This window comes from Aquarana catesbeiana, linkage group LG08 (assembly GCF_042186555.1).
Source record: "Aquarana catesbeiana isolate 2022-GZ linkage group LG08, ASM4218655v1, whole genome shotgun sequence".
Lineage (NCBI taxonomy): Eukaryota > Metazoa > Chordata > Amphibia > Anura > Ranidae > Aquarana > Aquarana catesbeiana.
Genome location: NC_133331.1, coordinates 124,272,051 through 124,292,599, shown reverse-complemented (window position 1 = coordinate 124,292,599; position 20,549 = coordinate 124,272,051). Strand labels below are relative to the sequence as shown.

The 20,549-nt window shown below is 39.3% G+C and overlaps 1 protein-coding gene across 2 annotated transcripts in view; it reads left to right on the top strand.

Annotated features, from left to right (window-relative positions):
- Window positions 1–19,053, top strand: part of IPMK (inositol polyphosphate multikinase) — a 105,695-nt gene extending 86,642 nt beyond the window's left edge. For both annotated transcript variants that reach the window (XM_073596340.1, XM_073596341.1), the window contains exons 5-6: window positions 6,748–6,829; window positions 10,313–19,053. In XM_073596340.1, the coding sequence (XP_073452441.1) occupies window positions 6,748–6,829; window positions 10,313–10,941 (711 nt within the window). In that variant the 3' untranslated portion in view covers window positions 10,942–19,053. The remainder of the gene's footprint in view (window positions 1–6,747; window positions 6,830–10,312) is intronic.
- The last annotated feature ends 1,496 nt before the right edge of the window (window positions 19,054–20,549 follow it).

The following is a 20,549-nucleotide window of genomic DNA, read 5'->3' as shown; positions in this document are numbered from 1 at the left end:
TTGCAATGCAATACAGAGGCTTGGACTTGGTGTCTTGAAACCGGTTGGTAACCGCCTCCAGTAGAGTGGTTTTAGCCATTTTTATGCCATGGTCTGTTTCTACCTCTTTTCCAAGCAGACGATTCAGTGCAGCAATCAAGGGGATAACTTCAGCAATGGAAGCATTAGTTGAGCTTATTTCCTTTTGTTATCTGTTCAAATGGAGATAGAGACACATTTTTTTCAACTAATGTCGACTGATGTGCACTCAATGTTGCTGGCAGCTCGTAATCTGCAATGTATACAGCTAAAACATGCTTTTGTTCAAAAAGATTTTGTAGCATATAGTAGGTGCTGTTCCAACAAGTGGCTACATCATGCTGCAGTCGTTTCGGTGCCATTCCAAACTGCATCTGCAAAGCTTGTAATCTGGAATAAGCAAGCGGAGAATGCTTACTGACCCACAATTTTTTCATCCTTTTTAATACAATATCGGATATGGTGCGCTGACTTGGCAATCCTTCATTCACAGCCGATTGTAGTGTGTGTGCCATGCACGGTATGCTTTAAAGCTCACTGTCCTCCATTGCCTTTGCCATGTTCCGTGCATTATCTTGGGCAATCAAATGCAATTTAGACTTCCTAATGTGCCAAGTGTCAAGCATGGTTTTTAAAGCATCAGATATTGCTGCTAGAGTATGTGATCCAGCAAACTCGCATGCGTTAAGTAGGATGTTTTGCAATTGAAATTTGTCATCTATCCACTGCGCTGTCAGACTGAGCATGCTCGTTGGACTGACATTTGAACTCCAATTGTCGGTAGTAAAACTGATTGCTATGATGTCAGTAGTCATGAGCTCCTGAATGTGTTTTCTAACACTGCTAAACAATTCATGTAGACTGGTATCTGCAAAGTAGCGTCTGCTTGGTAGTTATTAACGCGGCTCAATATGTTGCATGAGCCTATGGAATCCAATGTCCTCCACAACAGATAATGGCGGATTGTCTACTTTAAAATATTTCCACACTGCAGACATGGTCCACCTTTGCTGGTAACGTAGAATAATATGAAAGAATGATTTATAGTGGGAGTGAAAGGTGAGGGGGGGTGGGGGGAGGACTAAATCAATTTAAAAGCTAAAGCCCAGGAGGCAGCTTTAAAAAATAAAAACTAACCAATCTTTTTTTTTTTTTTTTTTTTTTGGTGCTGCTCTTGGCATACAAGGTAGTTATGTCTGCACTGCAGCACATCTGACTTGTATCAAAAAAATATAATTGAATAAATTTGATTTGAAATGGAATGGATTGCTTGCAAATTGCAATTGCATGCTATTTTATTCTTTTGAGCTATTCTGTAGTATACTTCATGCGCCTTGTTGAAAAAAATTTGTCACTTTGTCTCAGAGTAGTATTATAAGTTATACGACACTGACATGACAGCGAGCGCATGACTTTTTTAAACATGACAGTACGTAATAAATATAATTAATATATTATATATGAAATATAATATATATTTATTGCATACTGTCATGTTTAAAAAATTCATGCGCTTGCTGTCATGTCAGTACTGTATAACTTATACTACGCTGTCAAAGTGACACAATAACAGCAAGCGCATGAATTTTATACTGTATACTACAGAATAGCTAAAAAAAAAATAGCTTGCAATCTATTACATTCCATTTCAAATCCTATTTAATCACGGTCAGTTCAATTATATAATTTTTTTTTTTTTTTTTTTGCTACAAGTCAAATCAGATGTACTGCAGTTCACACACACAGTCATTTTAAATAGTCAGTACTAGTACTATAATAAAATAATCAAGAAATAAAATTACTAGTTTGTTTCTGTCAGTTTAATATGGCAAAAGCAGCAATTCTCACTGGCGAATAGTAATGGTAGCCATCCAGAAGTGACAGTGCCCACTCTTGTACTTGAGTATGCTATGTGCAGCCCTCTATGAAGCCGTCTCTCGCTTCCCAGCAGCGTCTCTCAGGTCCCAGCAGTGTCTCACAAGCATGAGGAGCGTCCGCGGGGAAGGTGCCAGCGTCTCAGCAAGGAACGTGCTTATGAGTGCGGTGTTGCAGCGTCTTAACCGCGCCCACACGAGTGACGTCACCCGCTGGTTCTGACGCCTCTACTGCGCATGCGCGATTTTCGACGCCAGTATCGGCAAGAATTCTTTCGGCTTTTTTGCTGAAAGGGCCATTTTCAGCCGATATGTTTCGGTGGCCGAAATTTCGGTGCATCCCTAGTTCTAATGAAACCCAATAGCAAACGTTTATTGTATTGCAGATTACCAATTCTTAGGTGTGATGGCTGCATTAGTTTACTTTTAGAGGCTTGCTTTCTTCTATTTTTATCTTGTGATCCAGCCAGCAAGTCTGTTTTGCTCAAGCTTTCCAGCAGAATGTATCACTTTACATAGATGAGACAAAGCAATTAACACAGGCAGGTTTGTATAAAATGATCAGCTTTTATTCATGCAAAACCCTTATCCCTAAAGTGGGGGGGGGGGGGGGGGGGGTTGCTTTAATTTCTTATAAAGTGTGAGCTGGAGTTTGGCTTAAAATTTTATTGTATCCAAATCTGCAAATTAACACGAATGTAAACGTACAGTGCTAAAGTTTTTTAAAGCGTGGCATGTCTGGTATCCATTTACTCGAAATAACCTCATCTTTTTATTCTCTAGGGCCTCTGCTTAAAAAATATATCTATAGTTTGGGGGTTCTAAGTAGCTTTCTAACAAAAAAAATGATTTTTACATATAGGAGAGAAGTGTCAGTATTCGACTGAAGTGATTAAATGGGCCTCTTGCATAACAGTTTCTGAAGAGAAAACTGTTTGCTTCTGATATCAACAATGATTGCTTACTAGCCAAAAATGGACACATGCTCATCAAGTTCTTCCTTTCACTGCAGCTGTCCATAGAAGGCAAAACCTAAAGCCTCTATACTCATATGAGCCCATATCGCCTTACAGGGGAACAAAATAATTCCATCACAAAGATGGGCCAACAAATAACTCTTTGGTGTTTCCAGTGCAGTATGTGAAGGCAAGAGATGGGAACAAAGCTTTTTACTTCAACTCCGGGGTAGGCCAAAATGCTTAGCAGCAGAGCTATAACCCATGTAATTGAGATAGTGGCAGCTGTGATATTTCACCCCGTATTCAGGGAGTTGGGTTTAAAATTTGTTTTTTGAGGGCTCTTTTTTTAAAAGGGTTCAGTTTTTCTTTTTTGGCAGAAGGGGAAAGTTTAAATCTGATGGTTTCTTTTGCACTCATGCACTTTGAATACATATCCAGTTTTAGGTCTTTATGCTTGATGTGGCCATACGGACCTTAATGGGGCTTCCCACACTTTTTTGTCGGATTGCTGATTTTAAGTTGTGTAGCATGTAATTGGACATGGAGCTACCAAAAACTGTAACCAGAACTGTGGTCTGCATTTTCTGCATCCCATCCGCACTATTTTATGAGTAGAGTTTAGTCACTGCAGAAAAAAGAAAAAACGGACTTTACCTACGGTGACTAATTTTATCCATAAAATGGCAAGGACAGAAAGAGAGCACATGGACCGATAGTTGTAAACCATGAACTTAAGAATAGTAGGCAGCAAGGGAAACTAACACTATGCTGTCAGGAGGTTTCCTGGACATTTTCTCTAATCACAGACCCCAGTTATATCTGTCAATGGAGAAATCTGGTGCTTTCTTGTATATTTTTCAGTAAGGAGGTTTCCCAGAATCATCTCTGTATTTTATCTAGTTTACCACTAGATGGCAGTGTCACACAGTGTCTGCTTAATACTGCGTATTTTATTGTATGACTTTTAATTCCAGGTAGAAGTGCAGTTTTGGTAACAATTTTAGTCTTCGCTTAATTACAGGCCATTCATCCCTCACTCCTGCATTTTTTGACCACTGGGCACTTAAACCCCCTTAATAACCAGACCAATTCTCAGCTTTCGGTGCTCTCACACTTTGACAATTACTGAGTCATGCAACACTGTACCCAAATGATTTTTTTTTTCTTTTTTTTCACACAAATAGAGCTTTCTTTTGGTGGTATTTAATCACCGCTGGGTTCTTTATTTTTTGCGCTATAAAAGAAAAAAGACTGAAAATTCTGTAAAAAAAAAAAAAAAAATAAAAAAAAAAAAAAAAAGAATTTTTCTTATCTGTTATAAAATTTTGCAAATTAGTAATTTTTTCTTCATATATTTTGGCCAAAATTTATACCGCTACATATCCTTGGTAAAAATAACCCAAATCGGTGTAAATTATTTGGTCTTTGTGAAAGTTAGAGTCCACAAGCTATGGTGCCAATCTCTGAAAATTGATCACACCTGAAGTACTGACGGCCTGTCTCATTTCAAGAGACCCTAACATGCCAGAAAAGTACAAATACCCCCCAAATGACCCCTTTTTGGAAAGAAGACATTCCAAGGTATTTAGAAAGATGCATGACGAGTTTTTTGAAGTTGTCATTTTTTCCCACAATTCTTTGCAAAATCAAGATTATTTTTTTTTTTTTTTTTTTTTCACAAAATTGTCATATTAGCAGGTTATTTCTTACACACAGCATATGCATACCACAAATTACACCCCAAAACACATTCTGCTATTACTCTCGGGTACGGTGATACCACATGTGTGAGACTTTTACACAGTGTGGCCACATACAGAGTCCTAACATGCACGGAGCACCTTCAGGCGTTTTGGAGCACCCAGTCCAATTCTGAAATTCCTCTCCTACGTGTAAAAATCATAATTTATTTGCTAGAAAAATACATAGATCCCCAAAACATTATATATGTATTTTTAGCAAAGACCCTAGAGAATACAATGGCGGTCGTTGAAACTTTTTATCTCGCACGGTATTTGCACAGCAATTTTTTCAAACGAGTTTTTAAAAAAAAAAAAAACTGTTTTGTGCTTAATAAAAAAAAAAAAACAAAACAGTAAAGTTAGCCCAATATTTTTGCATAATGTGAAAGATGAAGTTATGCCGAGTAAGTAGATACCTAACATGTCACCCTTCAAAATTGCACACCTTCGTGGAATGGCGCCAAACTTCGCTACTTAAAAATCCACATAGGAGACGCTTTAACATTTTTTACTGGTTACATGTTGTGAGTTACAGAGGAGGTCTAGGGCCATAATTATTGCTCTTGCTCTACCGATCGCAACGATACCTCACATGTGCTGTTTGAACACCATTTTCATATGTGGGCGGGACTTACGTATGCGTTCACTTCTGCATGTGAGCACACGGGGAAAAAAAATTATTATTTTTTATTGTTCTTTTTACTTTATTTTAGTTTGATGCTTTTTTCCAAAAAATACATTTTTTTTTTATCACTTTTATTCCTATTACAAGGAATGTAAACATCCCTTGTAATAGGAATATGGCATGACAGGTCCTCTTTACAGTGAGATATGGGGTCAATAAGACCCCACATCTCACCTCTAGGCTGGGAAGCCTGAAATAAAAAAAAAAAAAGATCCTGGCTTCGATCATAGCGGTGAGTCGGTAGAAGCACCTGAGGGCGGCGGGGGGGGAGGGCATGTCCCCTCTCGCCTCCCGTAAGAACGATCAAGCAGCGGAACAGCTGCTATGATTGTTCTCATGGTGTAGGGAATCGCCGGCTGAAAAAGCTGATATCTGAATGATGCCTGTAGCTGCACTCATCATTCAGATATCCCTGCACAAAGTCAAGGACATCGTATGACGGCGGGCGGGAAGTGGTTAAAACACATTTTTTTTTTTTAACACAAAGTTGTCCATTTATACAATATTTCTAACACATAGCATGTATATATCAAAAATGACACCCCAAAATAGATTCTCCAGCTCCTCCTTAGTACGGCGATATCACGTGTGAGACTTCCACAGCCTGGCCACATACAGAGACCAAGTATAGCTGAGCATGGCAAAGAATGGCTGGGTATCACAAGTATGGCGGGGCATTGCAGAGCATTGCACAGGGAATTGCAGAGTATTGCAGAGTAGTGCTGGGTATTGCTGAGCATGGGGGGATGGCTGAGCATGGAGGGATGGATGGATGTGACTGCACATGTCACTGAGCAGCGTTATGGGCACTACACATATCCAAGTGAAAATATCCAAGTGAAAATAGAAGAAAGAGCCTTAACAAAATAATAAAGAAATGCTGTCACTACACCCAACAAAAAGTAAACTGGAATGTGTTTGCTTTTGAGTTTAATACCAGTGTAACTGAACCTTACTGAAAGTACAATTATCCTTTAACATAACCAAATCCAAACCTATACATTTCATTAGCAAAATATTTTTAGTAAAATAGAGGTGGTTGATAAGTTAAGAGTGTAGTTAAAGATTTTCTATATAAATTCAGCTTCTGCTTTTTCTTAATCCAGTTATATTTTCTGTTATGCAGTTTTCACAAGGGGTAATCTCTGCTTATGTATTTTTTATTTTTCATCATATGTTCAGTATACATTGCCTTGTGTAAGGTTTGGTAATAACCAGCACATGTTCATGTAATAGTGATACCAGGTAGCTGTTCTTGCACAAATTCACAAGAACACAGACCACAAACCTGAAGTATTAGGCGGCGATTACCTGTTGTACAGGGTGAGAACTATAATAGCAAGGTGTATAATGGCTAGGATTGCTCATGGCAGACTGCTAAGACCATATATTGTTTGTAGCTATTTGAAATTGCTTAGTCTGCTGATAAATAACCTAATATGAAGGATTTCTGTTGCCTTTTTCATTAGGTATACCACGTTGATTCTGACAGCTATGAAACTGAAAACCAGCATTATGGACGGAGTTTAAGTAAAGAGACTGTGAAAGAAGGTGAGTTGTATCTGAACAAAACCGTAATGCAGCCTGTATGTGATGACAGTACCTACTTTTTTTTTTTTTTCCTTTATAAGAGGATATAGATATTTTGAGAATTTTTTTTTGCCTTAATTTTCCACATTTTTTTTTTCCCACAAAGTGGCACAAAATTGTGAAGTGGAAGGAAAATGATAAATGTTGTTCAAATTTTAAATTTTTTTTTTTTTTTTTTTACAAATCTCTAAAAAGTGTGGGGGGGCATTTGTCTTTAGCCCCCCTAAGTCAATATATAATAACTTTTTTTTCGGGTATTGCACAGGGCTGCCCTGACCCTTCTCTTCTAGCTGAGGTCCACCGCTGGCACGCTAGGCTCCACCTCTTTTTGATGCACTACTATAGGAAGCCGTTTACTATAGGGTACACCTGTGGGCTCGCTCCCAAGCTGGGCTGTGTGCATCTATAAACACATGGCCCCGCTTTGCCTTTTCCCCTGCTTCCTTGTCACAGGATTTGATTGACAGCAGCAGGAGCCAGTAGCTGCTTGTGTGAAGAGGGAGAGATTAGCACTGGCTGCAGATGGGCACAACGCTTGATCAATAAGAGTGTGGGGGTGATATACTTAGACATTTTGTACCTTAATGCAGGGAATGCATTAAAGTAAAATGCTTGTGCTGTCTAACCTGTCCCTCCTGTAAACTGTAAAATACCTGGCTAATCCTGCCTGGTTCTGCCCTCCCCCTATAAACCACATTTTATCATGACTGCTGAGGCCTGACACCGTGGTCAGTGTAAATGCCTCTGTCATCCGCAGCTCTCCTCCTGTGTTGGCCCGCTATCGTTGTACGTCGACACTTGGAAGAGGAATATCGTTATGGCAGCAGCTAGCTGCCATAACCACGGTATCCTCTTCAGTGGGCGGGCCACTTTCAGATAAAAATTGTCTGCGGCGAATTCGCCGCAAGATCATTTTTATCAGCAGCTGGAGAGGGCCCCCCTCTCGCCGCGCTCCGGTGCCCTCTGCCGCTTACCGGAGCCGTCGGTAGTGGCAGAGGCGATCGGATCCTTCTCGGTCTGTGGTATGGAGCTGACTGAGGGGAAGATGGCCCCCGCTCGGCTCCATACCATTGCAGGGCGGTAGTGACGTCAAAACGTCCAACCATCCATGGAAGGGATGCATCAAGCTCAGATCTTTAACCCAAACAGCAGTGTATACATTCCAAGTAATTAACAGATCAGCGGTACTTCAAAGACCATCCCCTGAGCTAATCCCGACAAGCTCCATTGCTACAAGAATTCTTTTGTTTCATAAGAAAAGGGGTTTGGCAATCATTTGTTTTCTTGGGACATTCAGTACTGTGCAAGTTTTAAGCAGGTGTGAAGGAATGCTGTAAAGTAAGAATACTTTTAAAAATCTATATTGTGATTGTTTTTATCAATATGCAAAGTGAGTGAACAGAAATATATAAATCAAATAATTTGGTGTGATTACCCTTTGCCTTTTAAACCAGCATCAATTCTTACACCTGCGCAAAGTCAGGGAATTTGTAGGATTAGTCAGCTGTATGATTTAAACAATTATACCAAGCAGATGTTAATGATCATCAATTTAATATGTACGTTTAAACAGTCATTAGCTGAAACAAACTTCTGTGTAGGAGGCTTAGAACAGTGTAAGGAACAGCCAAAATTTGCTACTAAGGTGAGCTTGTTGAAGACCATTTCATGTCACATGTCACACACCATGCCAAGAATGAACACAAGAAGAAGAAAACAGGGTAGTTATACTGCATCAGCAAGGTCTTTTCCAAGCAAAGATTTCAAACCAGACTGGTGTTTCAAGATGTGCTGTTCAAGCTCTTTTGAAGAAGCACAAAGAAACCAGCAACATTGAGGACCATAGCTGCAGTGTTCGGCCAAGTAAACTTAAAGTGTTACTAAACCTACAACTGTAAAATCAGCCTGTATGTGCAGTAAAGCATGCTTGTTATAATCACTGTAGAACCTAAGGGGTTAATCCTCTGCATTTTGTAAAAAGGCTGTTTGATCCGGTCTGCACAGATCCTCCCCTTCCACTGTTTCAAGAACATGTCTGGATAATACAGAGCCTTTGGAGTCAGGCTGCACATGCTCAGTTTGGTGTGTATTGCTAGAGGGGTTTATTTTACTCTTGGGAGAGTTCATGTGATCAGCACAGGGCCAATCGGCCCTGTCCAGACAGAGGGTCAGGGGTCCTGGATCCTTATGGGACAGCCAGTGCAGTAAAACTGCTCCTACAAGCTTTAACAGGCACTGATAGAAGCCACAAGATTGTTATATACTGCTGATGAGAAAAGGTATTTAGAAGTTTATATTTACTAAAATAATTGCATTTCCATGTTCTGTGTACTGTGGGGGACCAAATATTGTGAATGCAAGGTCATGGGTTTAGTAATACTTTAATTCAGTAGATGAGAGACGCATAATGTTTGGTTTGCTTCCTCATCCGAGAATGACAAACCGTGCCATCAGCACAGAGTTGGCAGAAACTAGTGGGACCCAAGTATGCTCATCTACTGTCTGGAGAAGTCTGGCCAGAAGTGGTCTCCATGGAAAAATTGTGGCCATAAAGCCATATCTCTGACATGGAAGCAAGCCTAAGCGACTTGACTATGCACGGAAACATAGGAACCAGAATGCAGAAAAATGGCGGCAGGTGCTCCGGACTGATGAGTCAAAATTTGAAATATTTGGCTTTAGCTAGAGGCAGTTTGTTTGGGAAAGTGCTGGAGAGCAGTACAGTGAGTGTCTGCAGGCAACAGTGAAGCATGGGAGAGGTTCCTTGCAAGTTTGGGGCTGCATTTCTGTAAATGGAGTTGGAAATTTGGTCAGGATTAATGTCCTTAATGCTGAGAAATACAGGCAGATACCTATCCATCATGCCATACCATCAGGGAGTCGTGTGGCCGCAAATGTATTCTGCAGAAGGACAAAACTGCAAGTGTGTCTGTAAGAAATGATGCCATTTTGAAGGTAAAAGGTGGTCACACCAAATTTTGATTTGGGTTTTGTTTTCTGTTTTTTTACTTGCCGTTATTTTATTCAATAAAAATAAACTAACACTTTTACTTCTGAAAGCTTTCTTAATTTACAGATTTTTTTTGCACAATATTGTAGGTATGCATTTGCAATACCCAGAGGGAATTCTTTCATTATGAAACATTAAATTTGTAATACGGTTTTTGTTTTTATTTTAAATGCTTAAATTGCCATAGCTCTAACAGCCAGTTACATGTGCAGAAACTTTTATAACACATGTTATAGCCTTCCTTGCTTATACAGTGTGAGTTGAAAAGTCAAGCAGTATGGTGCCATAAGTGTTGGTGCATATGCTATGTGAAAAATAAGAATAAACATATTAGCAGCTCTACTGTTGCAAGGAATAGGGAGATTAGTAATAAGTAAACAATATCTGTATTTGATTTGGATCCATGTGTAACTTGTTTTTATTCTGCTTGGTAGGCATTTCCAAGTTCTTCAGCAATGGCTGTTGTTTGAGGAAGGATGCCGTGTCTGCTTGTCTGTTGAAAGTTAAACAAATTCTTAATTGGTTTGAGCACCAAGAAACCCTCAATTTTTATGCAAGCTCTCTGCTCTTTGTTTATGATGGCTCCTGCCGCCAAAATACCAATTTAGTTGATGGAAACCGGCTGGAGAAGGTCTTTTCTAAAGAGTTGTTTACAGATGTTGAGGTACCAGAATGCAATAACAACATAAATTTGTTGGGCGCTCTGAGCAGTGGGAAGGGAGAGGAGCATGAAGAGAAAATACTGTCTAGAGTCTACCCTATTCACAAGAAGACCTACCCTAAGAGGCCACACAGCCAGGCCTTCCTGGAAGGGGAAACTGTAGAGCAAGACCGAGCATGGAAAAGTCACAACAGTTCTGCACCGGAACATCTAAATGGAAACCTCCTGTCTAAACTGGAAAATGTCTTCTGTCACATTTCCTCAGAGTCCAGGGAAAACTCACAGATTGATGTCAGGATGATCGATTTTGCCCATGTATTTCCAAGTAATGAAAAAGACGCTGGCTATATCTATGGATTGAAAAATTTAATTGTGGTCTTGCAGAGTATTTTAAATGAATAACTTTTTGTGACATTGTGATTGGGAGCCAATGACTGGATAATCAAGAACGTACCTTCAAGATTTTTTGCACTTGTAATTTGTGGTAATTTTATCCCCCTCCCTTTTTATTGTGAATCTGCATTGCAGTCTTTCATCTTGGTGGAAGGGGGTCTATCTTTTTATAATAATACTCAGGAATATTGACGTGATCTGTAGGTGTTCAAAGAATTCAAAATCTGTGGTGGGCATGGAGTTGCGGTAACTTTACTTCTCTGGTAGAAGGTAGTTAACAGGAAGGCAATATTATGGTGCTATGGTAAGGATGCCTACCTTTCTCATATGGTTTTGGCTAAATCGACATTTGGGACCATTCTTCCAGGAACACATGCATAGTAAATGTGCAGTAGAATTTCTCATTGCCTAATCTGGTCAGTGTCCATGAAAATAAAATGCCTTTGTATAGAGGCATTTTGGAGGTTTATCTCAGCTAAAATAATATAGCTTTGTTTTTTTGTTTTAGAACTGGAAAAAATCTGTGGAAAAAATCTCAATTCTCTTTTTTCTTTTGGAAAAATGTAGGTTCTTCCTGCCTATTTGTTTATCCGGCTGCTGTAAGCCTATGAAAGGGTTTCTTTCAGTTAGAGCTGGACCCCACTCATCTCCCCTCATGAACTGTTCTCTTATCCTCCTTTTTTTCATTTTGTATTCTCACTACAAAGTTTTTGTCTATGCTTGCTTCTATAGTGAGCGTCATAGAACAACACCACCATTAGCTGCAATACTGGCTTTCACTTATAACCACCTTGAACCATTTGTATTAGATTTCCTACTTTACCCAGAATGGTCAATGTCAAAGTTTGAAGCAATGGTATATTTTTTAAAATAATGAATTCTTATAAATTTATAATATAGTACATGTTAGACAAGTATCTTGTGTACATGGCCTGGGAGCTTGGTGAGGGCTTCCCTAATAGTCGCTCCCCATTTAGTTATACAAATATTAGAAAAATGCATCACACAACCATGTTTTTCATTGAAAGATACATTTTCTATAGACTGCAGTTTTGTGAACTGAGCCAGTGTGAAATGCAGTTGTAAATTATTTTAACCATCGTAGGAAATGAGCTATGACCTTCCTGAAGTCATTTGATGTCACTGGTTTCTGTTATGACTGCAACGTAATGTATATTCACAAAAATGTTTCTTTACTTTTGTTTATGAACTTTGAAACCATAAGGAACTTACCAGATTGTATTCTGGGAAAGAGCTTGGCGCGATAAGCAGCAACCAACAAATCATGGTGGTTGCGTTAGCGGTGTTCTCTGGTAATGTACAGCTATAAGAGGATATTTAGTTTAATGCATCTTGTATGATTTTTTTTTTTTTTTTGGTGGTGTATTGTGCTGTTAATTGGCTGTTTTCACCATAGTCCATTTTTGCCCCAAATGATTCTAAGTTTCTGAAGAGCGATTGATTGTCTCTTTATTTGATTAGTGTGATTGATATTAATGAGACTTGTCCTGATGTGCTGAGATCCAAATTAATATGTGAGTGTGTGTATATGTACGCATGTTTCTGCTGCGTCCACCTAATATTCAGAACCTCAATTTCAGTATGTGTGTTTAGTATCTGCTGTAGATTCCATGCTACTTTGTAAAACTGGATAACCTTCTACCTCTTGAAAGAATGTAAAACCTTACAGAACACCTGTTATCCCTGAAATGCCTCTAAAAGGAAAGGATCTAATACCTGCACATACATTTTATTTTATTTTTATTATTTATTTTCTTTTTTTTTTTTTTTTTTTTTAATATACCTCATTTTCTGGTATCCTGACAGCTGTGGATCTCACAACAGGTATGAACATTTTAACATTTCATGCTTCATTGAGGACTAGTTTGCCACCTCCCATTGATGTCCTACAAACCAGGTGGTGGGTTAACAGCAATTTGCTTACGTTTGCCAAGATTTGAAACTCTTGGAACAGAGGCCCAGTGGAATTGTTGGAATGTTACCTGCACCCTAGTGCTGTTGCCATTTTAGACGTTTTTCAAGGGGTAAGAGTTTGTGTGTGTCTGTGTGTTTTTTTTTTTTTTTTTCCTGCACTTAAAATTGTAAAGGTTCTGTCTGTCTTAAATGAGTGTATGACTGATTGCTTTGTATAATTCCTGGCCCCATGATCCTTGATGTTGTAGCATACCAAGCTTTGCTGTATGTGAAGTGGTGATGCACCCGACCTGGCTTTTTTTTACCATTTTATAGTAAATTCTGTGGCGGTAATACTGCCCAGGGTGGGTGTTCAGAACCTTTTTTGTTTTGGATAGTATAGCCACATCCCAATATGGGGGGGATACTTTATGACCTGTAGACACAACAGGAGGTGAGAGGAAAAGTGCGTAAGCGATTGCCTAGACTATTGTCCTAACTGGAAGATTTAGCCTTGCCTGTTCTGCTGAAAATTGCTTTGATATTTTGAGTATTCCATAATTTTCTTTCTTGCCCACAGTTGTCCCCAGAATAGGATGACTCTACCCAGCAGCAGCAGACGGCATTAATAAAATTGACTGCGGTTCTAACGCTTTCCTGCTGCATCCCGGCAACTTTCAGAAAAGAAAAAAAAAGCTTTTGGCTATACAGCTTTATTATTTTTAGGTCTTGAAATTTCAGCTTTCTGATCTTCCATGCATCGTTGGTTTAACTTTTTAATGTACTGCTGTGTTAATGGTACAGACCACTCATTTAAAGTGTTACTAAAAGCTGCTTTTTTTTTTTTTTCTTTCTTTTTTTTTCAGTTTACTCATCTGCTGTTTGCAATGGTATTGCACAGAGTTGCCCCAATCCTCCCCTTCTGGGGTCCCCTGCCAGTGGCTCCTCTGTGTGTGCAGAGAAAAAAAAAAAAAAAATATATATATATATATATATATATATATATATATATATATATATATATATATATATATATATATATATATATATATATATATATATATATATATATATATATATATATATATATATATATATACATATACACACTCTATATCCGCAGTGATTGGCTGTGCAGAGGCAGCATGTCAGCAAAAGTCTGATCATTGGAGAGCAGGCTGTGCACTCATGCTTAGTGTGGTTGGTTTTTAATAGGAAAGCAGATGGACTGGCAGGAACACTGGGGATTTCACACACAGAAAGCAATATAAAGAGAACAGGATATTTTTTCATGTCTTTATGGACCTTGCTTTGTGCACTGGTATGCAGTCATGTTGGAACAGGAAGGGGCCATCCCCAAACTGTTCCCACAAAGTTGGGAGCAAAAAATTGTCCAAAATGTCTTGGTATGCTGACGCCTTAAAAGTTCCATTTACTGGTACTAAGGGGCCAAGCCCAACCCCTGAGAAACAACCCCACACAATAATCCCCCCCCCCTACCAAATGATTTGGACTAGTGCACAAAGCAAGGCCCATAAAGACATGGATGAGCAAGTGTTGGGGTGGAGGAACTTGACTGGCCTGCAGAGTCCTGACCTCAACCCGGTAGAACACCTTTGGGATAAATTAGAGCGGGAACTGCGAGCCAGGCCTTCTCATCCAAAATCTGTGCCTGACCTCACAAATGCACTTCTGGAAGATCGGTCAAACATTCCCATAGACACACTCCTAAACCTTGTGGACTGCCTTCCTAGAAGAGTTAAAGCCGTTCTAGCTGCACAGGGTGGGCCAACTCAATACTGAACTCTACGGACTAAGACTGGGATGCCATTAAAGTTCTCGTGTGTGTGTGTGTAAAGGCAGGTGTCCCAATACTTTTTAGTAATATATAGTGTAGGTTTGAATTTAAACTGCCGTATTGAGAATTAATCAGGAAACTACCATTACATAAAGATTTCTAAATAGGAAGGCAAAGCTTTAGGCTAGCCCATTGCGCTCCTCGCAGTTGGCCACTGAGGGCTCTTTATTTTTGGAAGGCTAAACTTTTATCATTGTCAAGCTATTCACATAATCAATTCTAGGCTTCAAGCGTCTGTAAAAGGCTGCAAAAGGTACGCACGGATACTGCTGGGTTCCTGAATCAGCGATGCTTTTTACTTTCTGCGTCTTGGTTCACTACAGGTTGTTTGGCCTTTTATAAATAAGCACCTTAACTTTGTTGAACTTAATGAAAACCATGGAAATTATAGAGTAAAAAGGTCTATGCCATTCACCTATAATTTTAAAATATTTTGCTGCTTTTTTCCTAGAAGTTTAATTTATTAACACAGCTGCTCAAATGGAAATAAAACTGACATATAAAGGCTTTATTGGCTAATTCAAAGCAGTGTCTGGAAGTTGGGTCTTACAGTAATCCTGTCACTTCTAGAGAACCATAGGTTCTTTACTCCACTCCAACCAGAATAAACCCTTTTAAGCAGGACAACAAAAATTGGTCTGGCCTTTAAAGTGTTACGCCTCTTTTGTTGAGGAAAGGAAAACCACCCTCCCTGGGTTGTTTATGTACACTGCAAGCACTTTAACAAACTTTGTTGCAGATTTTTACTTTTTTCTGTTGTAAAGAAATAGTTTGTTTCACTGCATTCTTTCCAGACTGAAATGGGAATACAGTTGTCACAAAGATTCCAATGGCTTTTTTTTGTGACAATTGGGGCTTTCATATGCATATACTGTATAATGAGCAGAAGGCAATCATTCTTCCAAGATGACCTAACAAATTAAAGGCTGCATATTTTCATCTAAATGTTCTATTACATACACTGATCAGTCATAACTTTATGATAACCCACTTAATATTGAGTAGATCCCAATATACCTCCTAATAAATTAAAGGCGGAATTTTTTTTATTTAAATGTTTTACAGAATTACATACACTGATCGGCAATAACTTTGATTACTCGCTTAATATTGAGTCCTGTCAAAACAGCCTTGACCAATCGAGGCATGGGCACCATTAAACCTCTAAGGGTTAGTTGTGGTATCTGGCACCAAGCTGTCGGTACTGTAAGTTGTAAGGTAGAGCCTCCATGGATTGGACTTTGTTTTTCTAGCACCAAGTTCCAAAGATGTGCTTGAGTCCTGGAGAATTTGAAGGCCAAGTCAACAGCTTGAATGCAGTGTGTTTCTCAAGTCATTCTTGCATTCTTGTGACAGGGCTCATTATCCTCATTATCCAAAAGATGTACTTGCCATTAGGAAATGGTTTCCATGAAGGGGTGTACTTGGTCTGCAACAATGTTGAGGTAGGTGGTATGTGTCACGTATCATCCACATTTAAGGCAGCACCCAAGGCTTCCCAGCAAAATTGCCCAAAGCATCACACTGCTCTGCTGGCCTGCATTCTTCCCATCTAGATGCCATCTGTTCCCAGGTAAGTAGCGCACATGCACCCAGCCATCCACATAAAAGTAAAAGAAAATGTGATTTATTAGACCAGGCCACCACCTTTCATTGCTCTGCAGTGCAGCTCTGATGCTCATATGCCCATTGTAGGTGCCTTTGGCTGTGAACATGGGTCAGCATGGATACCCTGCCCATATACCACAAACTGTAAGGCTCATTTTTTTTTTTGTGCTTTCGGCACATCGCTTTCGAGGACAACATGCCTACTTGGTGCCTAAAATATCCCACTCACTGTCAGATGCCATTGGAACAAGGTAATTGATCGTTCACTTGTGATCGTTCACTGACCCGTCAGTGGTCAAAAAGTTATGGCTGATCAGTGTTTACTACCTTGACTATTATTGACTGCTTTGTTGACATTTTTTTCCTGTGCTGGCTATTTGTTGCAATAAGCTCTATTTTACAAATTGTGTCCCAGCTGTTAAAATTGCATCCAACTCATCCAGCTTCTGCTGTAGTTTGCCTTCAATGAAATCCCTGAGCAGCGACCAAGACTGTTGATTGACAGCAGATCCTCGAAGGTGCAGTTAACATGCAGAGGTACACACACAGTTTGGGGAGCTGAGAAACTTGGTGCAATGTGCCTTGTGCTGTAGAAAAAAATCAATTGAAAAGTGATTACCTACATTAAGGGCGCATACACACCCACACCTTTAAACGTCACTTTTTACAGGCGTTGAGGTTTTTTTTTGTGTGTTTGTTTTTTTTGTTTTTTTTTTGTTGTGTTTTTTTTTTTTTTTTTTTATCTTGTAAGCCTATGTGCACACAGATGTTTTCAGGATGAAAAAAAGAAAACCCCAAGGGTGCGTTCAGGAAAGGAGCTGAAGAGCAGAAAAATCATGGAGCACATCTTAAAGCGCATACACTAGATGTGTTAAACGTTTGAGCATTAATGCAAACCAGTGGCCAGAATAAATGTAATATTCTGCCCATTAGAATGCAATAATGCTCAAATGCTAGACGCGCCTAAATGTATGTGGGATACATGGCTTTCAGCACACTTTAACAACTTCAGCCCTGGAATATTTTACCCCCTTCCTGACCAGAGCACTTTTTACAATTTGACACTGCGTTTCTTTACTGAAAATTGCGCAGTCATGCAATGCTGTACCCAAACAAAATTTTGCGTCCTTTTTCCCCCCACAAATAGTTTTCTTTTGATGGTTTTTAATCACCTCCTGCGTTTTTTTATTGTTTGCGCTATAAACAAAAAGCGACCAATTTTGAAAAAAATATTTTTTACTTTTTGTTATAATTATCCTCAAAATTAAACAAATTTCTTCATCAGTTTAGGCCGATATATTCTTCTGCATATTTTTGGTAAAAAAAATCGCAATCAGCATTTATTGGTTTGCGCAAAAGTTATAGCATCTACAAACTATGGGAAAGATTTATGGTATTGTTATTTTTTACTCGTAATGGCAGTAATCTGCGATTTTTAGCGGCATTGCGACGGACAGATTTGACACGTTTTTGGGACCATTGCCAATTGTACAGCGATCAGTGCTATAAAAATACACTGATTACTGTGTAAATGTCACTGGCAGGGAAGGGGTCAACACTAGGTGGCGTTCAAGGGGTTAAATGTGTGTTCCCTCAGTGTTCTAACTGTTTAGGGATAGGACTGAGTAGGAGAGGAGACCTATTGCTGTTCCTACTTGCTAGGAACAAACATGTCTCCTCTCCTCTGACAGCACAGGGATTTGTGTTTACACACACAAATCCCCGTGCTCATGCGTGGCCAGCGGAGATCGCCGGCCACATGCAACGGGTCCCCCACTGTGCAGCGCCCTCTGGTGGCGCGAAAAGGGGAAGGACGTACCCATACGGGATTTTGCCCAGGAGAAAGATTCTGCCGCAGTAGATCTGTGTGAGTCGGTCGGGAACTGGTTAAACAGCATTTTCCTGCCAGGAGTTCTGGCATTCAGAGGAGCTTAAACAGATGCTCCTGTGTGCATTTAAAAAAAAAAAAAAAAAAAAAAAAAACCCTGCATAACATAAGAACTTCTGAATATGCCTTTTCTTAAAGGGGTTGTAAAGGTTCGTGGTGGGGTGTTTTTTTTTCTGTGTTTTTTTTTTTTTTGTTTTGTTTGTTTTTAAATAACAAATCTGTTCTACTTCCTCTGTGCAAGGGTTTTGCACAGAGTGGCCCAGATCCTCCTCTTCTGCCGGCGCTCCTGGCTCCTTCTTCTCGAGTGCCCCCACGGTGAGCCGCTTTTCATGGGGGCACTGGTGCAGGCACACTCCTGAGTCATGCTGCTGCATCCATTGACACAGAGAGCAGGACTCGGACCTGCTACCCAGCTCCCGTGTCACTTGATTCCATTGATTGCAGTGGGGGCCAATGGCTGCTATAAAATGTTTTCAACCATACACAGCAAGTTAACCACTACTAGATCTACAGTGACCTGGATAAATTAAAACCTTCACAGACCAGAATTATTGTGATAGATACTTGGTATTGTAGTTGCCAGTTTTGCCACATATAGGTGTATGCCTTTCTATCCATTAACCGGGTTATACTACAGATTACCTTCTCTGTTACTAATCTCCTCTTCCATGGTGTTAATAAATTGCCCCTAAAGCTGATTATCATTATTTTAATGAACTATAAACAGATTTTGTTTTTTTCCAATATTTTGCACAAAATTGTGGGTTTGTTAAATTATTTCTCAGATATTTTGAGAGCTATTTTCTGTAATATACAATTTGAGGTAGATCATTAAAACAACTGGAATGTCAAACATCTTTTGTTTTATTTGTATTTTGAGAGTATATGTATGCACAAGTTATGAGAATATGTTGCATTTATGCCTGACCAAATTTCCTAAGTTCCAAATGCCTGTTTTAGGTCAGGAGACTGGAGTTACTAGTTACTAGGAGTAATTCGAAGGCTATATGCATACATAGACCATGTTTTGTTGGCACTTCTGTCTTATAGAGTTGGGTTACCCTTAACCACTTCAGCCCCGGAAGCTTTCACCCCCTTCCTGACCAGAGCACTGTTTACAATTTGGCAATGCGTCGTTTTAACTGACAATTGCACAATCATTCGACGCTGTACCCAAACTAAATTTGCCTCCTTTTTTTCCTACAAATGGAGCTTTCTTTTGGTGGTATTTGATCACCTCTGTGGTTATTTTTTGCGCTATAAACAAAAAAGAGCGACAATTTTGAAAACAATATTTTTTTACTTTTTGCTATAATATACCCCAAAATTTTATTAAACTAATTTTTTCATCAGTTTATGCCAATATATATTCTATATATTTTTGGAAAAAATCGCAATAAGTGTATATTGACTGGTTTGCGCTAAAGTTATAACGTCTGCAAACTATGGGAAAGAATTATCGTTTTATTTATTACTAGTGATGGCAGTGAGCTGCAATTTTTAGCAGTATTGCGACGGACAGATTAGAGACTTTTGACACTCCAAACGTGTGGCCCCAAATCCATTGTGGTGTTGATCAAAATAGTGTATAGTTTTATCCTTGCACTACACAGCCTGATTATCTTTTCAAAATTTTTATGGCATTTGATCATGGGTAAAATTTGAGCTGTGTATAGCTGCTATAATCTTGGGGCTACAAAGGTCACCACTTTTGATTGTCCACAGGTGTTTACATCGCTGATGGAGAGATTTAATCAATATTGTAACACTAGCCTAAAGCTAGCCATTCATGGATCGAAATTTGGCAGGAACTGGATGAGTTTTGATTCGTATGTAGCCCCTCTCTGCTCAGCAGAAGCTAGTGGTTAGACCTTCTGTTGAACAGTCCTGCTGGAAATCCAGCATTCATTCATTGCATGCAGCCAATGGGCTGCAGTGCTGATCATTGAATTCTTCGATAAAGAATGATGTGGTCCAAGGCACCAAAAGTAATTGGCCTCCATCCCAAATTTTAGAAAAAGAAAAGGGAAAGTGGTCAGCGGGACTTTAAATGAGACCAGTCACTATATAAAGTAAACATGTGGGATATAAAACAGTGTTGCTTTTATGGGTTCCAACCAAGGGGGGGGGGGGGGGGGGTTTGAATGAGAGATGTATACCAAAAAGTAGTCTTGGCAAAGAACATTTTATTATACCGCGTGAGATCATTTATAACATACTGAATAACACAAAAATACATACACAGAATCGCATACACGCAGGGCATGCTGAAAACTGCTTTTAAATATTGACGCCATGGTACTTGGCATATCAAATTAAAAACAAATAAAATTTGGTTTTAGGCTGGGT